The following is a 20,903-nucleotide window of genomic DNA, read 5'->3' on the forward strand; positions in this document are numbered from 1 at the left end:
CTTGTGTAGGTCTACAATCTTGTCCCTGACATCCTTGGAGAGCTCTTTGGTCTTGGCCATGGTGGAGAGTTTGGAATCTGATTGATTGATTGCTTCTGTGGACAAGTGTCTTTTTTACAAGTAACAAGCTGCGGTTAGGAGCACTCCCTTTAAGAGTGTGCTCCTAATCGCAGCTCGTTACCTGTATAAAAGACACCTGGGAGCCAGAAATCTTTCTGATTGAGAGGGGGTCAAATACTTATTTCCCTCATTAAAATGCAAATCAATTTATAACATTTTTGACATGCGTTTTTCTGGATATTTTTGTTGTTATTCTGCCTCACTGTTCAAATAAACCTACCATTAAAATTATAGACGGATCCTTTCTTTGTCAGTGGGCAAACGTACAAAATCAGCAGGGGATCAAATACCTTTTTCCCCCACTGTATGTACATGCTGTCACTGTGGGGACGACATCATCGATGCACTTATTCTGTCTCTCACTGTTCAAATAAACCTACCATTAAAATTATAGACTGATCATTTCTTTGTCAGTGGGCAAACGTACAAAATCAGCAGGGGATCAAATACTTTTTTTCGCTCACTATACCCCAACCAGAAGCCATGTATTACAGGCAAAATCTGCACTGAGCTAAAGGCTAGAGCTGCCGCTTTCAAGGAGCGGGACTCTAACTCTAGTTACTTTTATTTTTTATTTTTTTAAACTGCATTGTTGGTTAGGGGCTAATAAGTAAGCATTTCACTGTAAGGTCTACACCTTACTTGTATTCGGCGCATGTGACTAATAAAATTTGATTTAATATTTCCTCATGTGAAAATAGTGTAATATACTGTAATTTACCGTACTGTAGCATACTACATTCAAGGGACAATTTTGAAACATGTATCTTACATTTTTTGCTATTGAATGAACTGGTTGTTAAAATGACTAAATTGAGAAGATATCATTTAAGTTGTGTTTTGGTGACTAAACCAATCTACTCATTATATTTCACAATGAATGCACAATGAAAGGTTTTTAATGTAAGACTGGCATACTCCTTTAAAAGACCTTCGCTTGAAAAACAAGAAAATAGCAGCAATATTACTGTTTGTCCATTTTGAGAACCATAGCCAGTATATACTAATCTCAAGAAATAGATGACTCAATATATCTGTCATTAATTATGACGTTTTTGCAGAAGAGATCTTCGTCTCACAATTTTACTAAGATGTTTGGTGCAGTCTCTCATTGAATTAAAACAAATAATTTATTGAAGAATCCCTAATGTTGACCAATCACTGACAAAGGGGCATAGACTTCGGCTCCAAACTTCTTGTGCCCGAACAGCCCAAAAACCCCTCACCGAAGTCCAAAACGAACAAAAATGTCACAATGTCACATCACATAACATGTCACATAACGAGCTCTACCAAACTGTTTTGACTGAGAAGCATGCGAATGCCTTAACAAGTGTTACCAGTTTGGAGTTTTCTACTAATAGTTTAGAAAATTCACCACATACTTGTGAAAATAGTACCAAAGCGATATAAAGTTCAGTAATAACAAGAACAGGGAGAGTATTATTAGAACATGGACAAACAACAAGAATACATAATTTCAGTTGTTACACTTTATGGCACTTCATAAGGTAAGCACCCATTTTAGGTGCTGTTACGTCCACCTAAATTTGATTTGAACACAAATTCTGATGTTCATCTAACTCAGAAAGGAATAAAATATCCACTGGTTCCCATAACAGCAGCATAAAACCTACATTTCACTTAAGGGCCAATGAGTATGTTATTTATTTCATGGGTGCTCCCTACATGACTCTGGTCAAAAGTAGTGCACTACAGTATATAGGGAATAGGGTGCCATTTAAGATGCAGGCATGCAGACTTACGGGTAATTGCCTGACAAAAACATTCTCCAGACCTCCAAGGAACTGCATGGCTGTGGCGAAGTCTCTCGATTCATAGCAGTGTTTGGCAATTAACAGAAACTTGGTGAGCATAGCCGCTTGGATCTGCAGCAAGAAAAGAAGAGGAGAGATTCTATGGTCAAGTATTCACACAAATCATTGTAGAAATCAATTAAAACATCACAGAAGTGCATCTGATGGCTATCATGTAATTAGATTTAATGGACAATGACTGACTTTGAAAATAAATGAATATTAGTGTTATCAAATCAAATTTTATTAGTCACATGCGCCGAATACAACCTTATAGTGAAATGCTTACTTACAAGCACACAACCAACAATGCAGATTAAAAAAAATACAGACAAGAATAAAAGATAAAAAGTAACAAGTAACTAAAAGCAGCAGTAAAACAACAATAGCGAGACTATATACAGGGGGGTAACGGCTAGTTGAGGTAGTATGCAAATCTAGGTAGAGTTATTGAAGTGACTATGCATAGATGGCAAAAACAGAGAGTAGCAGCGGTGTAAAGGGGGGGGCAATGCAAATAGTCTGGGTAGCCATTAGATGAGATGTTCAGGAGTCTTATAGCTTGGGGGTAGAAGCTGTTTAGAAGCATTTTGGACCTAGACCTGGCGCTCCGGTACCGCTTGCAGTGCAATAGCAGAGAGAAAAGTATATGACAAGGGTGGCTGAAGTCTTTGACAATTTTTTGGGCCTTCCTCTGACACCGCCTGGTATAGAGGTCCTGGATGGCATGAAGCTTGGCCCCAGTGATGCACTACCTACTGTAGCACCTTGCGGTCGGAGGCCAAGCTGTTGTCATACCAGGCAGTGATGTAACCAGTCAGGATTCTCTTGATGGTGCAGCTGTAGAACCTTTTGACGATCTGAGGGCCCATGGCAAATCTTTTTAGTCTCCTGAGGGGAAATAGGTTTTGTAGTACCCTCTTCACGACTATCTTGGTGTGCTTGGAGCAGGTTAGTTTGTTGGTGATGTGGACACCCAGGAACTTGAAGCTCCCAACTTGCTCCACTGCAGCCCCGTTGATGAGAATGGGAGCGTGCTCAGTCCTCTTTTTCCTGTAGTCAACAATCATCTCCTTTGACCTCCTCCCTATAGGCTGTCTCGTCGTTGATCAGGCCTACCACTGTTGTGTCATTGGCAAACTTAATGATGGTGTTGGAGCTGTGCCAGGCCATGCAGTAATGAGTGAACAGGGAGTACAGGATGGGACTGAGTATGCACCCCTGAGGGGGCCCTGTGTTGAGGATCAGCGTGGCGGATGTGTTGTTACCTATCCTTACCACCTGGGGGCTGCCCGTCAGGAAATCCAGGATCCAATTGCAGAGGGAGGTGTTTAGTCCCAGTGTCCTTAGCTTATTTATGAACTTTGAGGGCACTATGGTGTTGAATGCTGAGCTGTAGTCAATGAATAGCATTCTCACATAGGTGTTCCTTTTGTCCAGGTGGGAAAGGGCAGTGTGGAGAGCAATAGAGATTGCATCATCTGTGGATCTGTTGGGGCGGTATGCAAATTGTAGTGGGTCTAGGGTTTCTGGGATAATGGTGTTGATGTGAGCCATGACCAGCCTTTCAAAGAACTTCATGGCTACAGACGTGAGTGCTACGGGACAGTACTCATTTGTGCAAGATTTCTTTGTGTTCTTGGGCACAGGCACTATGGTGTTCTGCTTAAAACATGTTGGTATTACAGACTCGGACATGGAGAGGTTAAAAATGTCAGTGAAGACACTTGCCAGTTGGTCCACGCATGCTTTGAGTACGCGTCCTGGTAATCCGTCTGGCCCTGCGGCCTTGTGAATGTTGACCTATTTAAAGGTCTTACTCACATCGGCTGCGGCGAGCGTGATCACACAGTTTTCTGAAACAGCTGGTGCTCTCATGCATGTTTCAGTGTTATTTGCCTTGAAGCGAGCATAGAAGTAGTTTAGCTCGTCTGGTAGGCTCGTGTTACTGGGCAGCTCTCGGCTGGCTTCCCTTTGTAGTCTGTAATGGTTTGCAAGCCCTGCCACATCCGATGAGCACCAGAGCCGGTGTATTACGATTCGATCTTAGACCTGTATTGATGCTTTGCCTGTTTGACGGTTCAAAAACAAGGACATTTCTAAGTGACCCCAAACTTTTGAACGGTAGTGTACATACGATCACTGTGGGGACGAAATCATCGATGCACTTATTGATTGAGCCAATGAATGATGTGGTGTACTACTCAATGCCGTCGGAGGAATCCCAGAACATATTCCATGTCTGTGCTAGCAAAACAGTCCTGTAGCTTAGCATCTGCTTCATCTGACCACTTTTTTATTGATCTAGTCACTGGTGCTTCCTACTTTAATTTTAACTTGTAAGCAGGAATCAGGAGGATAGAATTATGGTCAGATTTGCCAAATGGAGGGCGAGGGAGAGCTTTGTATGCGTCTCTGTGTGTGAAGTATAGGTGGTCCAGAGTTTTCTTCCCTCTGGTTGCACATTTAACATGTTGATAGAAATGTAGTAAAACGGATTTAAGTTTCCCTGCATTAAAATCACCGGCTAGTCAGAGGCGGCTCTGGGTGAGCGTTTTCTTGTTTGCTTATGGCGGAATACAGCTCATTCAATGCTGTCTTAGTGCCAGCCTCTGACTGTGGTTGTATGTAAACAGCTACGAAAAATATAGATGAAAACTCTCTAGGTAGATAGTGTGGTCTACAGCTTATCATGAGATATTCTACCTCAGGCGAGCAATAGCTCGAGACTTCCTTAGATATTGTGCACAAGCTGTTATTTACAAAAATACACAGTCCGCCGCCCCTTGTCTTACCAGATGCCGCTGTTCTATCCTGCCGGTATAGCGTGTAACCACCCAGCTGAATGTTGATAGTGTCGTCGTTCAGAAACGACTCCGTGAAGCTTAAGATGTTACAGTTTTGAATGTCCCGTTGGTAGTTTCATCTTTTGCGTAGCCCGTTGATTTTATTCTCCAAAGATTGCACGTTTGCTAGCAGAATGGAGGGAAGTGGGGGTTTATTCGATCACCTACAAATTCTCAGAAGGCAGTCCACCCTTTGGCCCCTTTTTCTCCGCCTCCTCTTCACGCAAATCAAGGGGATCTGGGCCTGTTTCCGAGAAAGCAGTATATCCTTCGCGTCGGGCTCATCAGAGTCGTGAAAGGAAAAAAAGGATTCTGCTAGTCCTTGTGGAGTAATCGCAGTCCTGATGTCTAGAAGTTATTTTCGGTCATAAGAGAGAAATTATAAGTTACAAACAACGCAAAGAAACGAACAAAGACACAATAGGTTGGGGACACGTAAAACATCTGCCTTCCTCTCTGGGGCCGTCTTGTGTGTGTGTGTGTGTGTGTGTGTGTGTGTATGTGTGTGTTGAATAAATGACATACATATAGATATAGAGATCAAACAGTAATGTCCAACATAGTTGTATCCCCATTACTAGCAGATCTCACCTTTATCGAATCACAGATGACAATTTCAGCAGAGACCCAGTTGGAGACGCTGTCAGCATATCTCAGTAGCTGTTGGAGGTGGCTGTTCTGTGGCATCTCCTCATTAACAAATAAACTGCAGCCCTCTACTGGAGGTATAGAGTGTGACACATGTCTGTGGGATAAGAGAGAGGCAATCAGACTAGAGATTGAGCTGTGAATGAACGGTTGATTTTATGTCAGAGATTGTCAAGGATGCAATGGCTGACTGTCACATACGTCTCATAATCTAGCAAGTGATGTTTGTTTCAGATTATGCATTCTGGTATACCCATTTTGTACTTTAAACAAATATGACGAGAATGCCACTGCAATATTTGAACCAAAGGGAATATTTACTCACTTGGTGACACTAAAAGCTTTGTCCCCGACTCCTTGAGCTCTAGAGTTGAGGAAATTATTGGGGTGACAGCCTTGAAACATTTCCTGCATTTAAAAAAAACAAAACAAGAACTTATGTTTCACATTTATATATACAGTTGAAATCGGAAGTTTACATACACATAGGTTGGAGTCAATAAAACTCGTTTTTCAACCACTCCACAAATTTCTTGTTAACAAACTATAGTTTTGGCAAGTCGGTTAGGACATCTACTTTGTGCATGACACAACTAATTCTTACAGCAATTGTTTACATACAGATTATTTCACTTAGAATTCACTGTATCACAATTCCAGTGGGTCAGAAGTTCCAGTGGGTCAGAGTTTACACACACTAAGCCTTTAAACAGCTTGGAAAATTCCCAAAAATGTCATCATGGCTTTAGAAGCTTCTGATAGGCTAATTGACATCATTTGAGTCAATAGGAGGTGTACCTGTGGATGTATTTCAAGGCCTACCTTCAAACTCAGTGCCTCTTTGCTTGACATCATGGGAAAATCAAAAGAAATCAGCCAAGGCATCAGAATATAAATTTTTTTAGACCTCCACGAGTCTGGTTCATCCTTGGGAGCAATTTCCAAACACCTGAAGGTACCACGTTCATCTGTACAAACAATAGTACACAAGTATAAACACCATGGGACCACACAGCCGTCATACCGCTCAGGAAGGAGACGTGTTCTGTCTCCTAAACTGCCCTCCCAAGCAAAAAGGCAGTAACTGCTCAAAGTTGAACTGAGAAAAATAGCTTCAAAGTTGAATTGTCCAGCCAAATGAATTCTAGGGAGATCATTGGAGATGTAATGATCTGTTGCCTTACTATAAGTATATATATTTTTTTATTCATGTTGACCCTGACCTCTGACATGACCTTTGACCCTTAAACGGCAGTTACTGCCTTCTTCCTTAGCATGTGTTATAAATTGCAGGGTAATACCAAAGCAAAGAGCAGTATCTGCCATTTTCCTTTGTTAGTTTACTATACTTCTCATTTATGCTATTAATATAAGAGCAGTGTAATTACTGACAGTGTAACAGAGTTGAAACTGCATCCTTTGTGTGTCTTCCACTAAGATACCAGTTGCATTTACATAGAGTTGTAGGTTCTGCGTCAGTCACATTACATACTGTGTGACAAGTAGCCCATGTCTTGTTATAAGAATAAATGTGAAAAGCAGCACTGAAATTGTTTGAATTACATTAAATGATTACCTGTCTTGTAATATATAATGATGGAACATGATAGAAGTATGACGTAGGGTAATACAAATGATAAAAAATGACCATGAGATTGCTAATTAAAACATTTTATTTGTATTTTTTCAAATTACACATTTGAATGAATGAATAAATAACAGCTTTAAGAATACATTTTAAACATATTTACATGTTCATAAGAGGACCCAAATGAAATTTAGCTACAATTGATAAAATGCTGAATAGTTACATTTCATTTTCCAGTAACATTTCATTTTTAAGTAAAACTTCTTCAGTGCTCTTCCATATCACTCCTCATCCTCAGCAATGCTGTTCACAGCCAAGGCATTCCAGAACTGCCTTCGATTTGCAGGCATCAGAGGACACAGCTTGGTGATTATGTCCATCTTCTTGGACTCTTCTATCCCTCTATCCTGTGTACGTAGCGTCGTGGGTGTCTCTAGAGTGACTTTCTTCATGATAAAGTCAAGCTCTTTGAAGTCCTTTTCTTCATGGGAGACTTTGTAGAAGAGGCTCCTGGATCCACCCCTCACCTGGATCTCAGCCATCTCTGCCAGCTTTGGTGCCGCTGCCTTCTTCAGCTTGACGATGGAATGGCCAGCTTTCCATGCCAGGATGTTTTCCTTTTTCATGTCGACCACCTCCACCTTGCCTGCATTGGACGTGGCGACCACATGGAGGAAGTCCCCGAAGTCGTACACCACACCTCCAGGTCGAGCTTTCATTTCCTGTTCCACGCCATGGTGGAAACTGTCTGCACTCATGAAGGTGTGTCCTGGCTCGAAGAACTTGAGGGTGATGTCCTCCATCAAAGTTGAGTCAGCATTGACACTCACCAGTGATGTTAGGAGGCACCAGTTTTTGTTTTGAGAAGTGCAGTTATCCACCCAATACACTGCATGCTTGACATCTCTCTCCCTCTCCAGTGTTGTTACGTAAGATGAAGTAATCTCCTCTGCCTTCCGACCAGCTGTTCCTTCATGCTATACCACTGAGATTGTTTTCTACTTCTTTTGAGACTTCTTTGCAATAGTGGCGAATGTCTCGTGATAGGCAACGATTCTTCTTGTGAACAATGCTGTTTTCACACCTGGCATGCGAGGGAGCATGATGACTTTTTGCATATCAACGCTCCTCACAGACCAGTCCTCAGGCCAATCTTTCTGTGCATCAGTCTGGTAATGGCTTCTGCTCTGCCCTGCAGACATCTTATGTTCCTCATATTTCCTACATTGCATGCAGTCGGGGATGGGGATGGTGAATTCACGTGCTGCTTGACTGTTGTCTTGGCAGGCTTGGGTTTCCACGGCCTCATTCTCCCTGTGCTCCATCTTCAGATGATGACCCTGCAGCAAACAGAGCTCGCATTCCTTTACCGCCTTGCGATAGGTTTCATAACCGCAGCTGGCATCTTTGTTCTTCTCCATCTTTGTTCTCCTCACTAGGGAGGTAGAGGCGATATGGGGCATGTTCTCGTCTGTAGTGGCTGATTTGGGGATGGAAGGACTCAATGTGTTGTAGGATTGGATTCATGTTCAATTTGCTCGCTGAAGCTTTCTTTCCCCTCTGATCCTTTGGTGGAATCAGTTTGGTGGTGATTGACTTGCCCATCATCATGACAATCAGCCTGTCTAAGGAGTCAGAGACCACCCACTGGTTCTCCATTTCTTCAAATAATGTTGACACTGTGACTTCAGTTAAACGGGGTCGATCAGGAATCTTTGTTGGAATGTGGCCCTCAAACTCAACTGAAATAAATAGAGCAAATAATCAGGGACATGCATCCTAATGATTCTATTCTGTCATGGATGATAATAATACTGACATTTTGTGGTGTGCAAACATATAATCATAATCCTTTTCAGTTATTCTATAATATAGGATATAATCAATGTTGATTTTAACTTGTGCAAATATTATCATAATCATTTTCACTGTCATAACTCAGTTCATCTATTCATTTCATACCTGCTCGCAAAAAGTCTCTTAAATGTATCTTTATTTAAAAATATAAAAAAATTGCATGGATGGACATTGACAGGAATAAAACCTAGTATTGACGTGGGTGCACTGTCCTAATACACCCTCACATGGCAACTTTGATCCACATGGATACTAATCATCTAGACCACAGGGATTGGTGGAAGTCATGCAAAACCGTTTTTTTTTCTGCATTCATGTAATGATGGCACTGAAGCAGACACATTGAGCACACATTTGGCATGTCAAAGCTTGTACTAATTACATATGCCACCAACAAAGGTGGTGGATACAATTTGGGATTTTAACTTTCCTGACCGGGACAGTCACGCAATACTGGAATATAAAAAAGAACCAGAAACCCTGAACCTTTGAGTCGATATAGTATTAATGAGCTAGCAATGCTGTGTGTGTGCTCATCTGGAAAACGAGTGTGCGGGGCATTTGACAATTCAGTATGGGGTGCACGTCCAACTGACCGTCAGCTGGCTAGAGATCGTGTGTGTGGTGTAACGTTACAGATTCAAATAACACATGGAATGTCAACCATAATTTTCCCACGGGAATGCTGTGCCATGGTGTTGTATCCCTAGATTAGCTATGTGTGTGTGTAGCTGTCAGTCAGTGTCATACAGGTTCGATTGCATCAGTATCAGAATAAAATGATATGAAACCAAGGTCAAACGCATTAACTGCAGCCAATGGCAGGTTGAAACCAAGCTAAAAGGCAGTAAGTTCAGTTACTGCCATTTACCTTGGTTTCACAGTAACTTTTTGCAGTTACTGCTAATACGACCCCCATTTTCTCCAAAACACAATAGAGGCAGGATACTTGTCCACATGATTAAGCATGCATTTAATGTAACAAAAATGACATTAACTCATTTTCGACCAAATGAGCAGTTACTGCCTTTTTTCTTGGGAGGGCAGTAAAGATGAACATACTTTGGTGCGAAAAGTGCAAATCAATCCCAGAACAACAGCAAAGGACCTTGTGAAGATGCTGGAGGAAACAGATACAAAAGTATCAATATCCACAGTAAAACGAGTCCTATATCGACATAACCTGAAAGGCCACTCAGCAAGGAAGAAGCCACTGCTCCAAAACTGCCATAAAAAGGCCAGACTACGGTTTGCAACTGCACATGGGGACAAAGATCGTACTTTTTGGAGAAATGTCCTCTGGTCTGAGGAAACAAAAATAGAACTGTTTGGCCATTATGAACATCGTTATGTTAGGAGGAAAAAGGGGGAGGCTTGCAAGCTGAAGAACACTATCCCAACCGTGAAGCACAGGGGTGGCAGCATCATGTTGTGGTGGTGCTTTGCTGCAGGATGGACTGGTGCACTTCACAAAATAGATGGCATCATGAGGGAGGAAAATTATGTGGATATATTGACGCAACATCTCAAGAGAGTTAAAGCTTGGTCGCAAATGGGTCTTCCAAATGGACAATGACCCCAGGCATACTTCCAAAGTTGTGGCAAAATGGCTTAAGGACAACAAAGTCAAGATATTGGAGTGGCCATCACAAAGCCCTGACCTCAATCCTATAGAACATTTGTGGGCAGAACTGAAAATGCGTGTGCGAGCAAGGAGGCCTACAAACCTGACTCAGTTACACCAGCTCTGTCAGGAGGAATGGGCCAAAATTCACCCAACTTATTGTGGGAAGCTTGTGGAAGGCTACCTGAAACATTTGACCCAAGTTAAACAATGTAAAGGCAGTGCTACCAAATACTAATTGAGTGTATGTAAACTTCTGACCCACTGGGAATGTGATGAAAGAAATAAAATCTGAAATAAATCATTCTCTCTACTATTATTCTGACATTTCACATTCTTAAAATAAAGTGGTGATCCTAACTGACCTAAGACAGGGCATTTTTACTAGGATTAAATGTCAGGAATTGTGAAAAACTGAGTTTAAATGTACTTGGCTAAGGTGTATGTAAACGTCCACCTTCAACTGTAGGTCTGTGAAATTGTTTTCAGTTCATAAAGTAGTGATTTGTCTCCCCCCAGTGTCTATAAATAACAATGTGTTTGTGAGTGAGTGTGAACGCATGAGAGAGGGAGAAATTGTGCAAGTCTGTTTATCTGTTGCTGCAGGATGATTTGGTGGGCTGTGTGTGCGTGCATGTCAATGTGTGTGTGTGTGTGTGTGCGCGTGTGTGCATGTCAGTGTGTGTATGCACATTCGTGCGTGCACATGTGTTTACCTGCTGCAGTAGAGTGAGTTGCTGTGCCGTGTGTTGGGCGCTATGTTCACTCTGACTAAAAGGGTGTCTTTCCTCGCTTCTGAGGCAGCCACTGGAGATGTCATCCATAAGGGAGGTGTAGCAGGGGCGCGGCAGGGCTGCTGCTAATGAGTAGGCCTGGTCTTTGGTCTGGGTCGCCTGGGGCTCCACCACCCTGGATATTCTCCACTGGAAACTCTACAGAGATACATCAACTTAGAAAGGTTCCATCTATGAATGCATATACTGAACTAAAATATGAACGCAATATGCATCAATTTAAACAATTTCACTGAGTTACAGTTCATATAAGGAAATCAGTCAATTGAAATAAATTCATTAGGCCTTAATCTATGGATTTCACATAACTGGGCAATGGTGCAGCCATGGGCCCACTCAATCAGAATGTGTTCCCCCACAAAAGGGCTTTATTACAGACAGAAAAACTCTTCAGCCCCCCGCCACTGTATACACCATTGTCGTACTCATTAGGTCCGACTGTACTAAAAATGATAACAAAAAGTGGTTCTTATTGGACAAGGCAGGTAGTCTCTCCTGGATTCAGTCTGGTTTCTTCTGTTTGGTGCTTATGTTTGGTGTTAATGTAACGTATTCATTCATGTAATGAATATGACACAGCTCTGATGGTCTCCGTCAGTTAAAATATATATTAGTGTAAATGGGTTCCTTTTGAGCCGGACAAACTTCCAGTACTTTGGACCAATCAGATGCTTTTTTTCAGGTAAGACAAACAACATCACCAACATAATAGTACACGTATAATAATCCTTATATGGACCTTCTTTCCAGAGTCCTCAACATGTGATTTTCTGCATATGGTATGGGCAGACAATGCATCATCGTCTTCCTGCATGCTGATTGGGCTCCCACAGCTTTGGCTCCACCTCCTCCTGGGAGAGCTCTGAAGAGTGGTCAGAAGCCTCTCTCCTCTGCTGTCTACTGGAGATACCTAAAGAAGAACCAGATCATCACAAAAACATTGTTTAAGAGTATTGTATTTATAAATACTCTGAAATCGACAACAAAAGCAACCACAAAAACAACAACTATACTGCTACAGATTTAGCTGATAAGTTGAGACATTCATTTAATGATGAATTGACTTGCTTGAGTGATTGGTTTTATCATTCGATTACTTTGTCATTTAATCGATGATTGATCTTTAATTACTTCATTGGTGAGGAAGTTTTCCAGTGTGATCAGCAGGATGGACTTGGGGCTGAAGTCCACCAGTCTGCAGTCAGTCAGCCAGGTTTGCAGCACATCCAGACTCCGATGGTACACCTTAGCACGGTCCCCTGACACATTTGGACCACCTCTGGTAGAAAAAGGATAACCACAAATAACCACAGAAATATAATTACTAGACCTGACATTCTAATTACATAGATTATGATGTGAAATATGAAAATGAGCTATATTCGAGCCTAATATATTTAAATCTTTGGCATACATACTTTTACTCTCTCGGACATAGCTCAGTTGTGGTTTTTGAGAGATTAAAAAAGCTGTCATTATTACAAAAGAGTAAAATAAATTCAGGACAGCTATTTCTCAGAACTCCCCTGGAAGTTTTGATTTTCAGCCCGGGTCAGGCCTGATATTCTGAGAACTGATTTGGGCCTGGGCTTGGATTATTCGACATCATTGCATGTTTGGAGACCAATGCTACTGTAGTAAGAAATAAAGGTGTGCCTGTAGCCTCTCTCTCTCCCTCTCTGTGCCAGACATGAGCCTGCAACTCCCTCTCCAGCTATCCATCCAGCCCAGAACCCAACTTGCTGTAGAGCAGCGTTTCTCAATCCATTCCAAGAGGTGCACATTTTTTGTTCTTATCTATTCCAGACCAAAACCCCATCTAGCTGGCGTCGCTATTGTCCATTTCCGGAGTTAAAACTATGTAGAATAGACTCCCTCCAGTTCTCTCTCAATGTCTCTGAGGAGGTGGTTACGCCTGAGCACTGTAAGCAGGAGTGGAGCCCAGTCTGGTGCAGGAGGATGCAGAGCCCACACATATTAAGGAGGAACTTAGGACCAGTCAGGAAGAAGAGCAGCTTCAGGGGCTTTTTGAAACCAAAGACTCCATATTCACTCCTCTCTTTGTGAAAAGGGAATGTGATCAGGGGAACAGAGTGAGTGAGTCTAAACCATTGGATCTCAAACCCTTTCGCACTGTGAGCCCCCTAAATAGATCTCGACATTGCCTGTGACACTCCAGATAATCAAAGCAATAAGCAGTGACCCAGTAGGACTTGACATCAGCCTACCATTGGATCCCAACCCACCATTGGATCCCAACCTAGCATTGGATCCCAAAACACCATTGAGGAAACCCAGCACTAAACCCAGCCTCAAGTCTAAAAAAATGGCAACAAAAGAAATGCTTCACTTAGATCGGTATGCTGAAGACCCATTTGAAGATTCATTCAGATGACAAGCCATTTAGCTGTGGTTACCGTGAGAAATGCTTCAAGTATTTGTGAAACCTAACCAAACAAATAAGGACTCACACAGGAGAGAAACAATTTATTTGTGGTGACTGGGAAAAGCTTTAATTGCAAGGGGACCCTGAACAGGCACATACTGATTGTCCACAAATAAAGAACACATGACAAAAACGGGAACTCTGTATCATTTTTCTGTGGGTGTCAGATAAATGTACAGTACTCATTCAAGGGGATTATTTATATATTTTTTAAACATTTGTAAAGTAATAGTGAAGACATCAAAACTATAAAATAACACATATGGTATCATGTAGTAACCAAAAACGTGTTAAACAAATCAAAATATATTCTTCAAAGTTGCCACCCTTTGGCTTGATGACAGCTCTGCACACTCTTGGCATTCTCTCAACCTGCTTCATCAGGAATGCTTTTCCAACAGTCTTGAAGGAGTTCCCACATATGTTGAGAACTTACTGGCTGCTTTTGCTTCACTCCGCAGTCCAACTCATCCCAAACCATCTCAATTGGGTTGAGGTCGGGTGATTGTGGAGGCCAGGTCATCTGATGCAGCACTCTCCTTGGTCTGATGCATCACTCTTCTTGGTCAAATATTCCTTACACAGCCTGGAGGTGTGTTGGGTCATTGTCCTGTTGAAAGAAACAATGAGAGTCCATTGCACAAACCAGATGGGATGGTGTATCGCTGCAGAATGTGTGGTAGCCATGCTGGTTAAGTGTGCCTTGAATTCTAAATAAATCGCCAGCAAAGCACCATCCCACCTCCTCCTCCATGCTTCACGGTGGGAACTACACATGCGGAGATCATCTGTTCACCTGCTCTGCGTCTCACAAAGACACAGCGGATGGAACCAAAAATCTCAAATTTGGACTCATCAAACCAAAGGACAGATTTCCACCAGTCTAATGTCCATTGCTTGTGTTTCTAGGCCCAATCAAGTCTCTTCTTATTATTGGTGTCCTTTAGTATTGGTTTCTTTGCAGCAATTTGACAATGAAGACCTGATTCACGCAGTCTCCTCTGAACAGTTGTTGTTGAGATGTGTCTGTTACTTGAACTCTGAAGCATTAATTTGGGCTGCAATTTGTGAGGCTGGTAACTCTAATGAACTTATCCTCTGCAGCAGAGGTAACTCTGGGTCTTCCTTTCCTGTGGCGGAAAGGAAGGAAGTTTCATCATCGCGCTTGATGGTTTTTACGACTGCACTTGAAGAAACTTTCAAAGTTCTTGAAATGATCCGGATTGACTGACCTTCATGTCTTAAAGTAATGATGGACTGACGTTTCTCTTTGCTTATTTGAGCTGTTCATGACATAATATGGACGTGGTCTTTTACCACAAAAAGGGCTATCTTCTGTATACCACCACTACCTTAATAACACAACACAACTGATCAGCTCAAATGTGTTAATTAAGAAGGAAAGAAATTCAATAAATGTACTGTATGTTTAAACACCATTTATAGAGTATGACATACACTTATAGATGATTTGTGAAGCATTTATGTAGTGCTTATACTGTAAGTTGTACTTCATTCAAAATGGAACCTATCCTATATAAATACAGTTGGATTTTAATTATGCAATGATCAAACAGTACAGAGTTTTGTTGAAATTCTGGATCCAGCTGAATGGCTAGTTTAATTGTATGGCCCAATCCAACTTTGATAATAACAGTCTATTATTGCAACAAAGGACTTCCATTTTGGATTCATACTCAAGAGGGTAACAAATTCATAACATTTCAAACATGGTGGAAGAATGTTGGACTTATCCCAGGAGCAGGTTACTAGTTCTGAATGATGTTGTCATAGTTAAACCATTCTGTTCAGTTTTCTTGAAGTAAAGTGAATATGAAAAGTATGATAGACTGCAGTTAAAAGGTAGCTTTCATGCCAATATAATTTTATGTGAACAAAAATGTGATCCTCATTTATACAGGCCCATGTTTACAGTTTTCTTACTTGACAGTTATAGTAGTACTGTCATTTTGACTTTTATTTTTAATTTTTTACATGAGTGACCACTAATTTTCTTATTGTTTCTGACAAAAGCCAATTATATTATCTCAATTAACATTTTACCATAGAACTAGAATTACTTGACCAGACATTCTAATTCCACAGAATCAAATAACCATAGAAATAGTATGACTAGAAATGACACCATCCAAAGAGCATGAAATGAATTTGTGTTTTATGTCTGTCTGTCTGTCTTTATTTCTGCTACAGTAGCCTACATACCCTGCTGCTACAGCACTGGTGAATTTTTCCATCAGGAACTGAAGGAGTTCTTGAGGGGTGCAGAAATAGCGGTATGTGTACAGGAACTGTTGGATGTAGCCCTCCAATGGAGCATTTCTGTCAGAGGAGATAGAACACAGAGTTTAGTATGGTAGCTGTCTAAAATAATTAGGACAAATCACAATGAAACACGTTTGGGCACAAATCTAAATAAACAGAAATGTCTGTTTGTGCCATATGTAGGATATAATGTAAAATGTTCAGCAATCATAGGCATGATGGTGGACAGTAAAATGTGGTGCTCAGTTTAATAACACATTGTCCACTAGAGGGACACTATTTAAACCATACGTGCTGATACACTGTTAATCACACTCATGGGTTTAATAGTTCATGTTTTACTGTAACCTAAACGTGTTACTGTAAGCTAATATATAGTTCATTAGTGTTACCTGGCATAGAGGTAGGACATGAGACCCAGGGGTGTGGCGGCCTGCAGGCTGCTCTTCCCTCTCTCTGCCCCAGACAAAGACACCAATCCCAGCACGGAAGGCTCCTCTGAGGGCTGGAGATCCAGAGGGCTCCCTGGACCAGATACTGCCAGGGAGGGGAGGAGGGACATATCCATACCCCACTGATCCACACTCAGAACCTGACCAAAACAACCAGGCAGAGATGCACACTAAAAACAAATGGTTACATATAGTGCCAAATAAGGGTTATTTGGCTTGCAACCATAGCGGAAAACCTTTTAGTGGAACTTTCTTAAAACGTTCTATAAAGAACCATGCTCATAAGGTTCTAAATGGAACCTGTATGTTGCTATAAAGAACACTTTCCTAAGGTTCTATAAAGAACCATAAAAAAGGTTCTATACTCCGCTATGGTCACAACCCTTTTTGGGGCTATATAGAATCATTTTATATGCTACTCTATAAACATTTAAGGGAGAATGGTTCTATTAAGAACCTCTCTCAATCTCAAAGGTTCTTTGTAGAACCATACATGTTCTTTTATTCTAGTTTAATAGCCATATTATATTGTTAAAATTCCATAGGTTTTATTATTGTGTTTATTAACAAGTTGAATCTAATGATGGGTCATTCGCTCCCTGATTTGTATACTGCTACTACCGTTTTTATAGCTTAAAACAACTTTTTTCTCCAGATAAGTTACAAAGTAATTCTCTAAAGAGAGTGAATCCTCACTGCAAAACAATAAATAGTGGGGAGAGCGGATCAATCTGGCCCACTTAGATTGTTTCAGTGCGTTTAAAAAAATAATAATTGTAAGCCAAAAACATTTAGGCTTTACATTGGAGATCTGCAATTTTTTCATGGTTCTAGGTTGATTTTTAAGCATATTTTTTTAAATTAAGAGTTGTTTGGGAGCCAAATGAGCCGGCTCATTTACGTGAAGCCGACTCAACGAAAAGACTCGGAATGCTGATGACTAGTTGAATCAGGTGTGCTAGCTATGAAACGGTTGGGGGTCCCTGAGGTAAGAATTGAGAACTTGTAATTTAGTCAACCATTCTCTATTGACACAAGGCAATACATAAGTCTTTCACAAGACACAGGGCCGGATTAAGAAATCATCTGTTCAACCTGTCCGCACCTCAAGATATTTCTTTACACAGTCTAGGAACTCCACTTTGGACCTCAACTCCTCAAGCTGGACCTTGAGTTTGGACAGCATCAATCTAGCCTCCGAACCTTCAGAAGAAAAACACATAGAAATATTACATTTATTTATTTCTTTATTTATCAACCAATAGTAGACATTGGGAATTATAAAAGTGATGAGGGATTGATTTGTACCTTTATTTTTTCTCTCTTGGTGGAGCAGCTTTTGGTAGAAATTCCGGGTCTTTTTCAGATTCTTCATCTCGATCATGCGCTGCTGTTGAAGCTCCTACAAGGAGAAAATGCAATACATTAAATATAAAGTAGACACCAAGCCATTCAGATCACACACTCTATAAGGCGCCACTCGCCTGCCCACTAGTCATTCGCAAAACATGCCTCTCTTCCTTGCGCACTGCGAGAAGGGAAATGTGGTGATACATCTCACTCATATATGACCCGATTCAGGAAACTAGGTGTATGTCGCAAGTCACGACTTCACAGGAGAGCCGTTTGAACGTAAAAAATATTTTTGTTTATCAAAATGCGTTTTTTGGCAGAAATACCTTCTCGAACATGTGAACTTTTATGTGCCTTAATAACAAATATGTATGCCATCTGTAAATATGAATAAAATCATTAAATTACGAGCCTTGTTGGTTTAGCCACAGAAAAAGTCAGCAACCTTCCCACTAGCCATGATTGGCTGAGATAATGAGTGTGCTGGACATGCCGAGAGAGGAGTATGGATTGGTCTACCATACAGAAGGCTTCTGTCTATTTGAGCTGGTCAGTCTGTGTTGGTAATCTGTCGAATGTATTGTGTAGTGGAGCTGCATAAGTGATGCTCTCCACTTTCTGGAGGATCAAGTTTTGAAATCAGTGGAATTAGAGTATGATAGCTAAAGAGATGGAGAAAACACCTGTCTCCGGATTACATCTTCAAACTAAGGGCAACCGTGGCATGGCATTTGTGACAGGGAGACGCGTCCATCATGCATGATGATGTATACAGGTAAGATAGTCTATAGCTAGCTACATTTTCAGATATTACACATTTCTAATTTTGACAGAAAGTGATTTCATTTGTAGCTAAAGTGTACTGTTAGCTAGCTAGTTAACCTGTTGGGTCTAGGGGGCAGCATTTGCACGTCTGGATAAAAAAAATGTACCCGATTTAATCTGGTTACTAATCCTACCCAGTAACTAGAATATGCATATACTTATTATATATGGATAGAAAACACTCTAAAGTTTCCAAAACTGTTTGAATGGTGTCTGTGAGTATAACAGAACTCATTTGGCAGGCAAAACCCTGAGACATTTTCTGACAGGAAGTGGATACCTGATGTGTTGTATTGACTTTAAACCTATCCCATTGAAAAACACAGGGGTTTAGGAATATTTTGGCACTTCCTATTGCTTCCACTAGATGTCACCAGCCTTTACAAAGTGTTTTGAGTCTTCTGGAGGGAGATCTGACCGAACAAGAGCCATGGAACGATGATGTCCCATTAGACACCTGGCGCGCGAGTTCATGTTGGGTACCCTCGTTCCAATACGTTATAAAAGAGTATGCATTCGTCCACCTTGAATATTATTCATGTTCTGGTTAAAAAAGGCCCTAATGATTTATGCTATACAACGTTTGACATGTTTGAACGAACGGAAATATATTTTTTCCCCTCGTTCATGACGAGAAGTCCGGCTGGCTTAGATCATGTGCGAACAAGACGGAGATTTTTGGACATAAATGATGAGCTTTTTTGAACAAAACTACATTCGTTATGGACCTGTGATACCTGGAAGTGACATCTGATGAAGAGAATCAAAGGTAATGGATTATTTACATAGTATTTTCGATTTTAGATCTCCCCAACATGACGTCTAGTCTGTATCGCAACGCGTATTTTTCTGGGCGCAGTGCTCAGATTATTGCAAAGTGTGATTTCCCAGTAAGGTTATTTTTAAATCTGGCAAGTTGATTGCGTTCAAGAGATGTAAATCTATAATTCTTTAAATGACAATATAATATTTTACCAATGTTTTCTAATTTTAATTATTTAATTTGTTACGCTGACTTGACTGCCGGTTATTGGAGGGAAACGATTTCCTCAACATCAATGCCATAGTAAAACGCTGTTTTTGGATATAAATATGAACTTGATAGAACTAAAAATGCATGCATTGTCTAACATAATGTCCTAGGAGTGTCATCTGATGGAGATTGTAAAAGGTTAGTGCATCATTTTAGCTGGTTTTATGGTTTTGGTGACCCTGTCTTTGACTTGACAAAACATTACACACAACTCTTGTAAATGTACTGTCCTAACATACTCTAAATTTATGCTTTCGCCGTAAAACCTTTTTGAAATCGTAAAACGTGGTTAGATTAAGGAGATGTTTATCTTTCAAATGGTGTAAAATAGTTGTATTTTTGAAAAATTTGAATTTTGACATTTATTTGGATTCAAATTTGCCGCTCTTGAAATGCACCTGCTGTTGATGGAGTGCACCACGGGTGGCACGCTAGCGTCCCACCTAGCCCCAAGAGGTTAACACTAGCTGGCTGGCTTCCTAGCTGACACTATTATTTGTATCCTAGAGCCATTTGCTTTTCTAGCTAGAGCCTAATGTTAGCTAGCTAACATTGAACCTGGTTGGTTAGCTCCCACCATATTCATGCAGGGTAGTAACGACATGATTTGGCACTGTGTTCATTGTTGTTTAACTAGCTAACGTTAGCTGGATGGCTCGTTAGCTAACGTTACGCAACGTGTGTGATCTTACACAATGTTTACCTAGCTAGGTTCATTGTTTAGCTAGCTATCTACATGTCTTAAGCTAAAGTGTACAACACCAATTGAACATGGCCAGTGTCAATAAACGTCTGCAAAAAAGCGTAATGAAATTGTTGCCAACAGAGCTGGTTAGGCTGTTTTCATGTTATCCATAGGTAAACAAATCATCGGCCAGAGCGTCAAGTGTGCGCTCTGAACGCTCTGAGAGCAAAACGAGATGGGTGGGGCTAAAGCTTAAGAGGGTGTGAACAATGTTGAATGGGTGTAGACAAAGAGCTCCTCACTAGATACCAAAACATTCAAAGGCCATTTTCTCAAAAGTGAGTTTACAAGTTTATCAACATTCAAAGCAGAATTACTTTCCCATTGTTCCTCAAAAATGCAGTGTATGATATACTATTTTGTAGCTCTGAGTCTCTACTTTTATCCAATGTATAAAACACCATTTCAAATGTTGCTACCTAAGACCCGAATCCAAGTGGTGAGTAACATATCATATAACCGGGGTTAAGAA

General features: G+C 40.8%; 1 protein-coding gene across 2 annotated transcripts in view; it reads right to left on the reverse strand.

The window, feature by feature from the left end:
* The window catches only part of LOC106604928 (kinase non-catalytic C-lobe domain-containing protein 1), a 79,751-nt gene that overhangs the window by 11,223 nt on the left and 47,625 nt on the right, over positions 1-20,903 (reverse strand). Inside the window, exons 18-27 of one of the 2 annotated variants that reach the window (XM_014200072.2) lie at positions 17,784-17,877; positions 17,581-17,678; positions 16,416-16,615; positions 15,964-16,080; positions 12,426-12,573; positions 12,034-12,204; positions 11,217-11,432; positions 5,757-5,839; positions 5,375-5,528; positions 1,887-2,009 (exon numbers count right to left, since the gene is read on the reverse strand). In XM_014200072.2, the coding sequence (XP_014055547.2) occupies positions 1,887-2,009; positions 5,375-5,528; positions 5,757-5,839; positions 11,217-11,432; positions 12,034-12,204; positions 12,426-12,573; positions 15,964-16,080; positions 16,416-16,615; positions 17,581-17,678; positions 17,784-17,877 (1,404 nt within the window). Of the gene's footprint in view, positions 1-1,886; positions 2,010-5,374; positions 5,529-5,756; positions 5,840-8,544; positions 8,762-11,216; positions 11,433-12,033; positions 12,205-12,425; positions 12,574-15,963; positions 16,081-16,415; positions 16,616-17,580; positions 17,679-17,783; positions 17,878-20,903 lie in introns of those variants that run through there. The other variant, XM_014200081.2, reaches the window with a different exon arrangement.

Source organism: Salmo salar, chromosome ssa01, assembly GCF_905237065.1.
Source record: "Salmo salar chromosome ssa01, Ssal_v3.1, whole genome shotgun sequence".
Taxonomy (NCBI): Eukaryota; Metazoa; Chordata; class Actinopteri; order Salmoniformes; family Salmonidae; genus Salmo; species Salmo salar.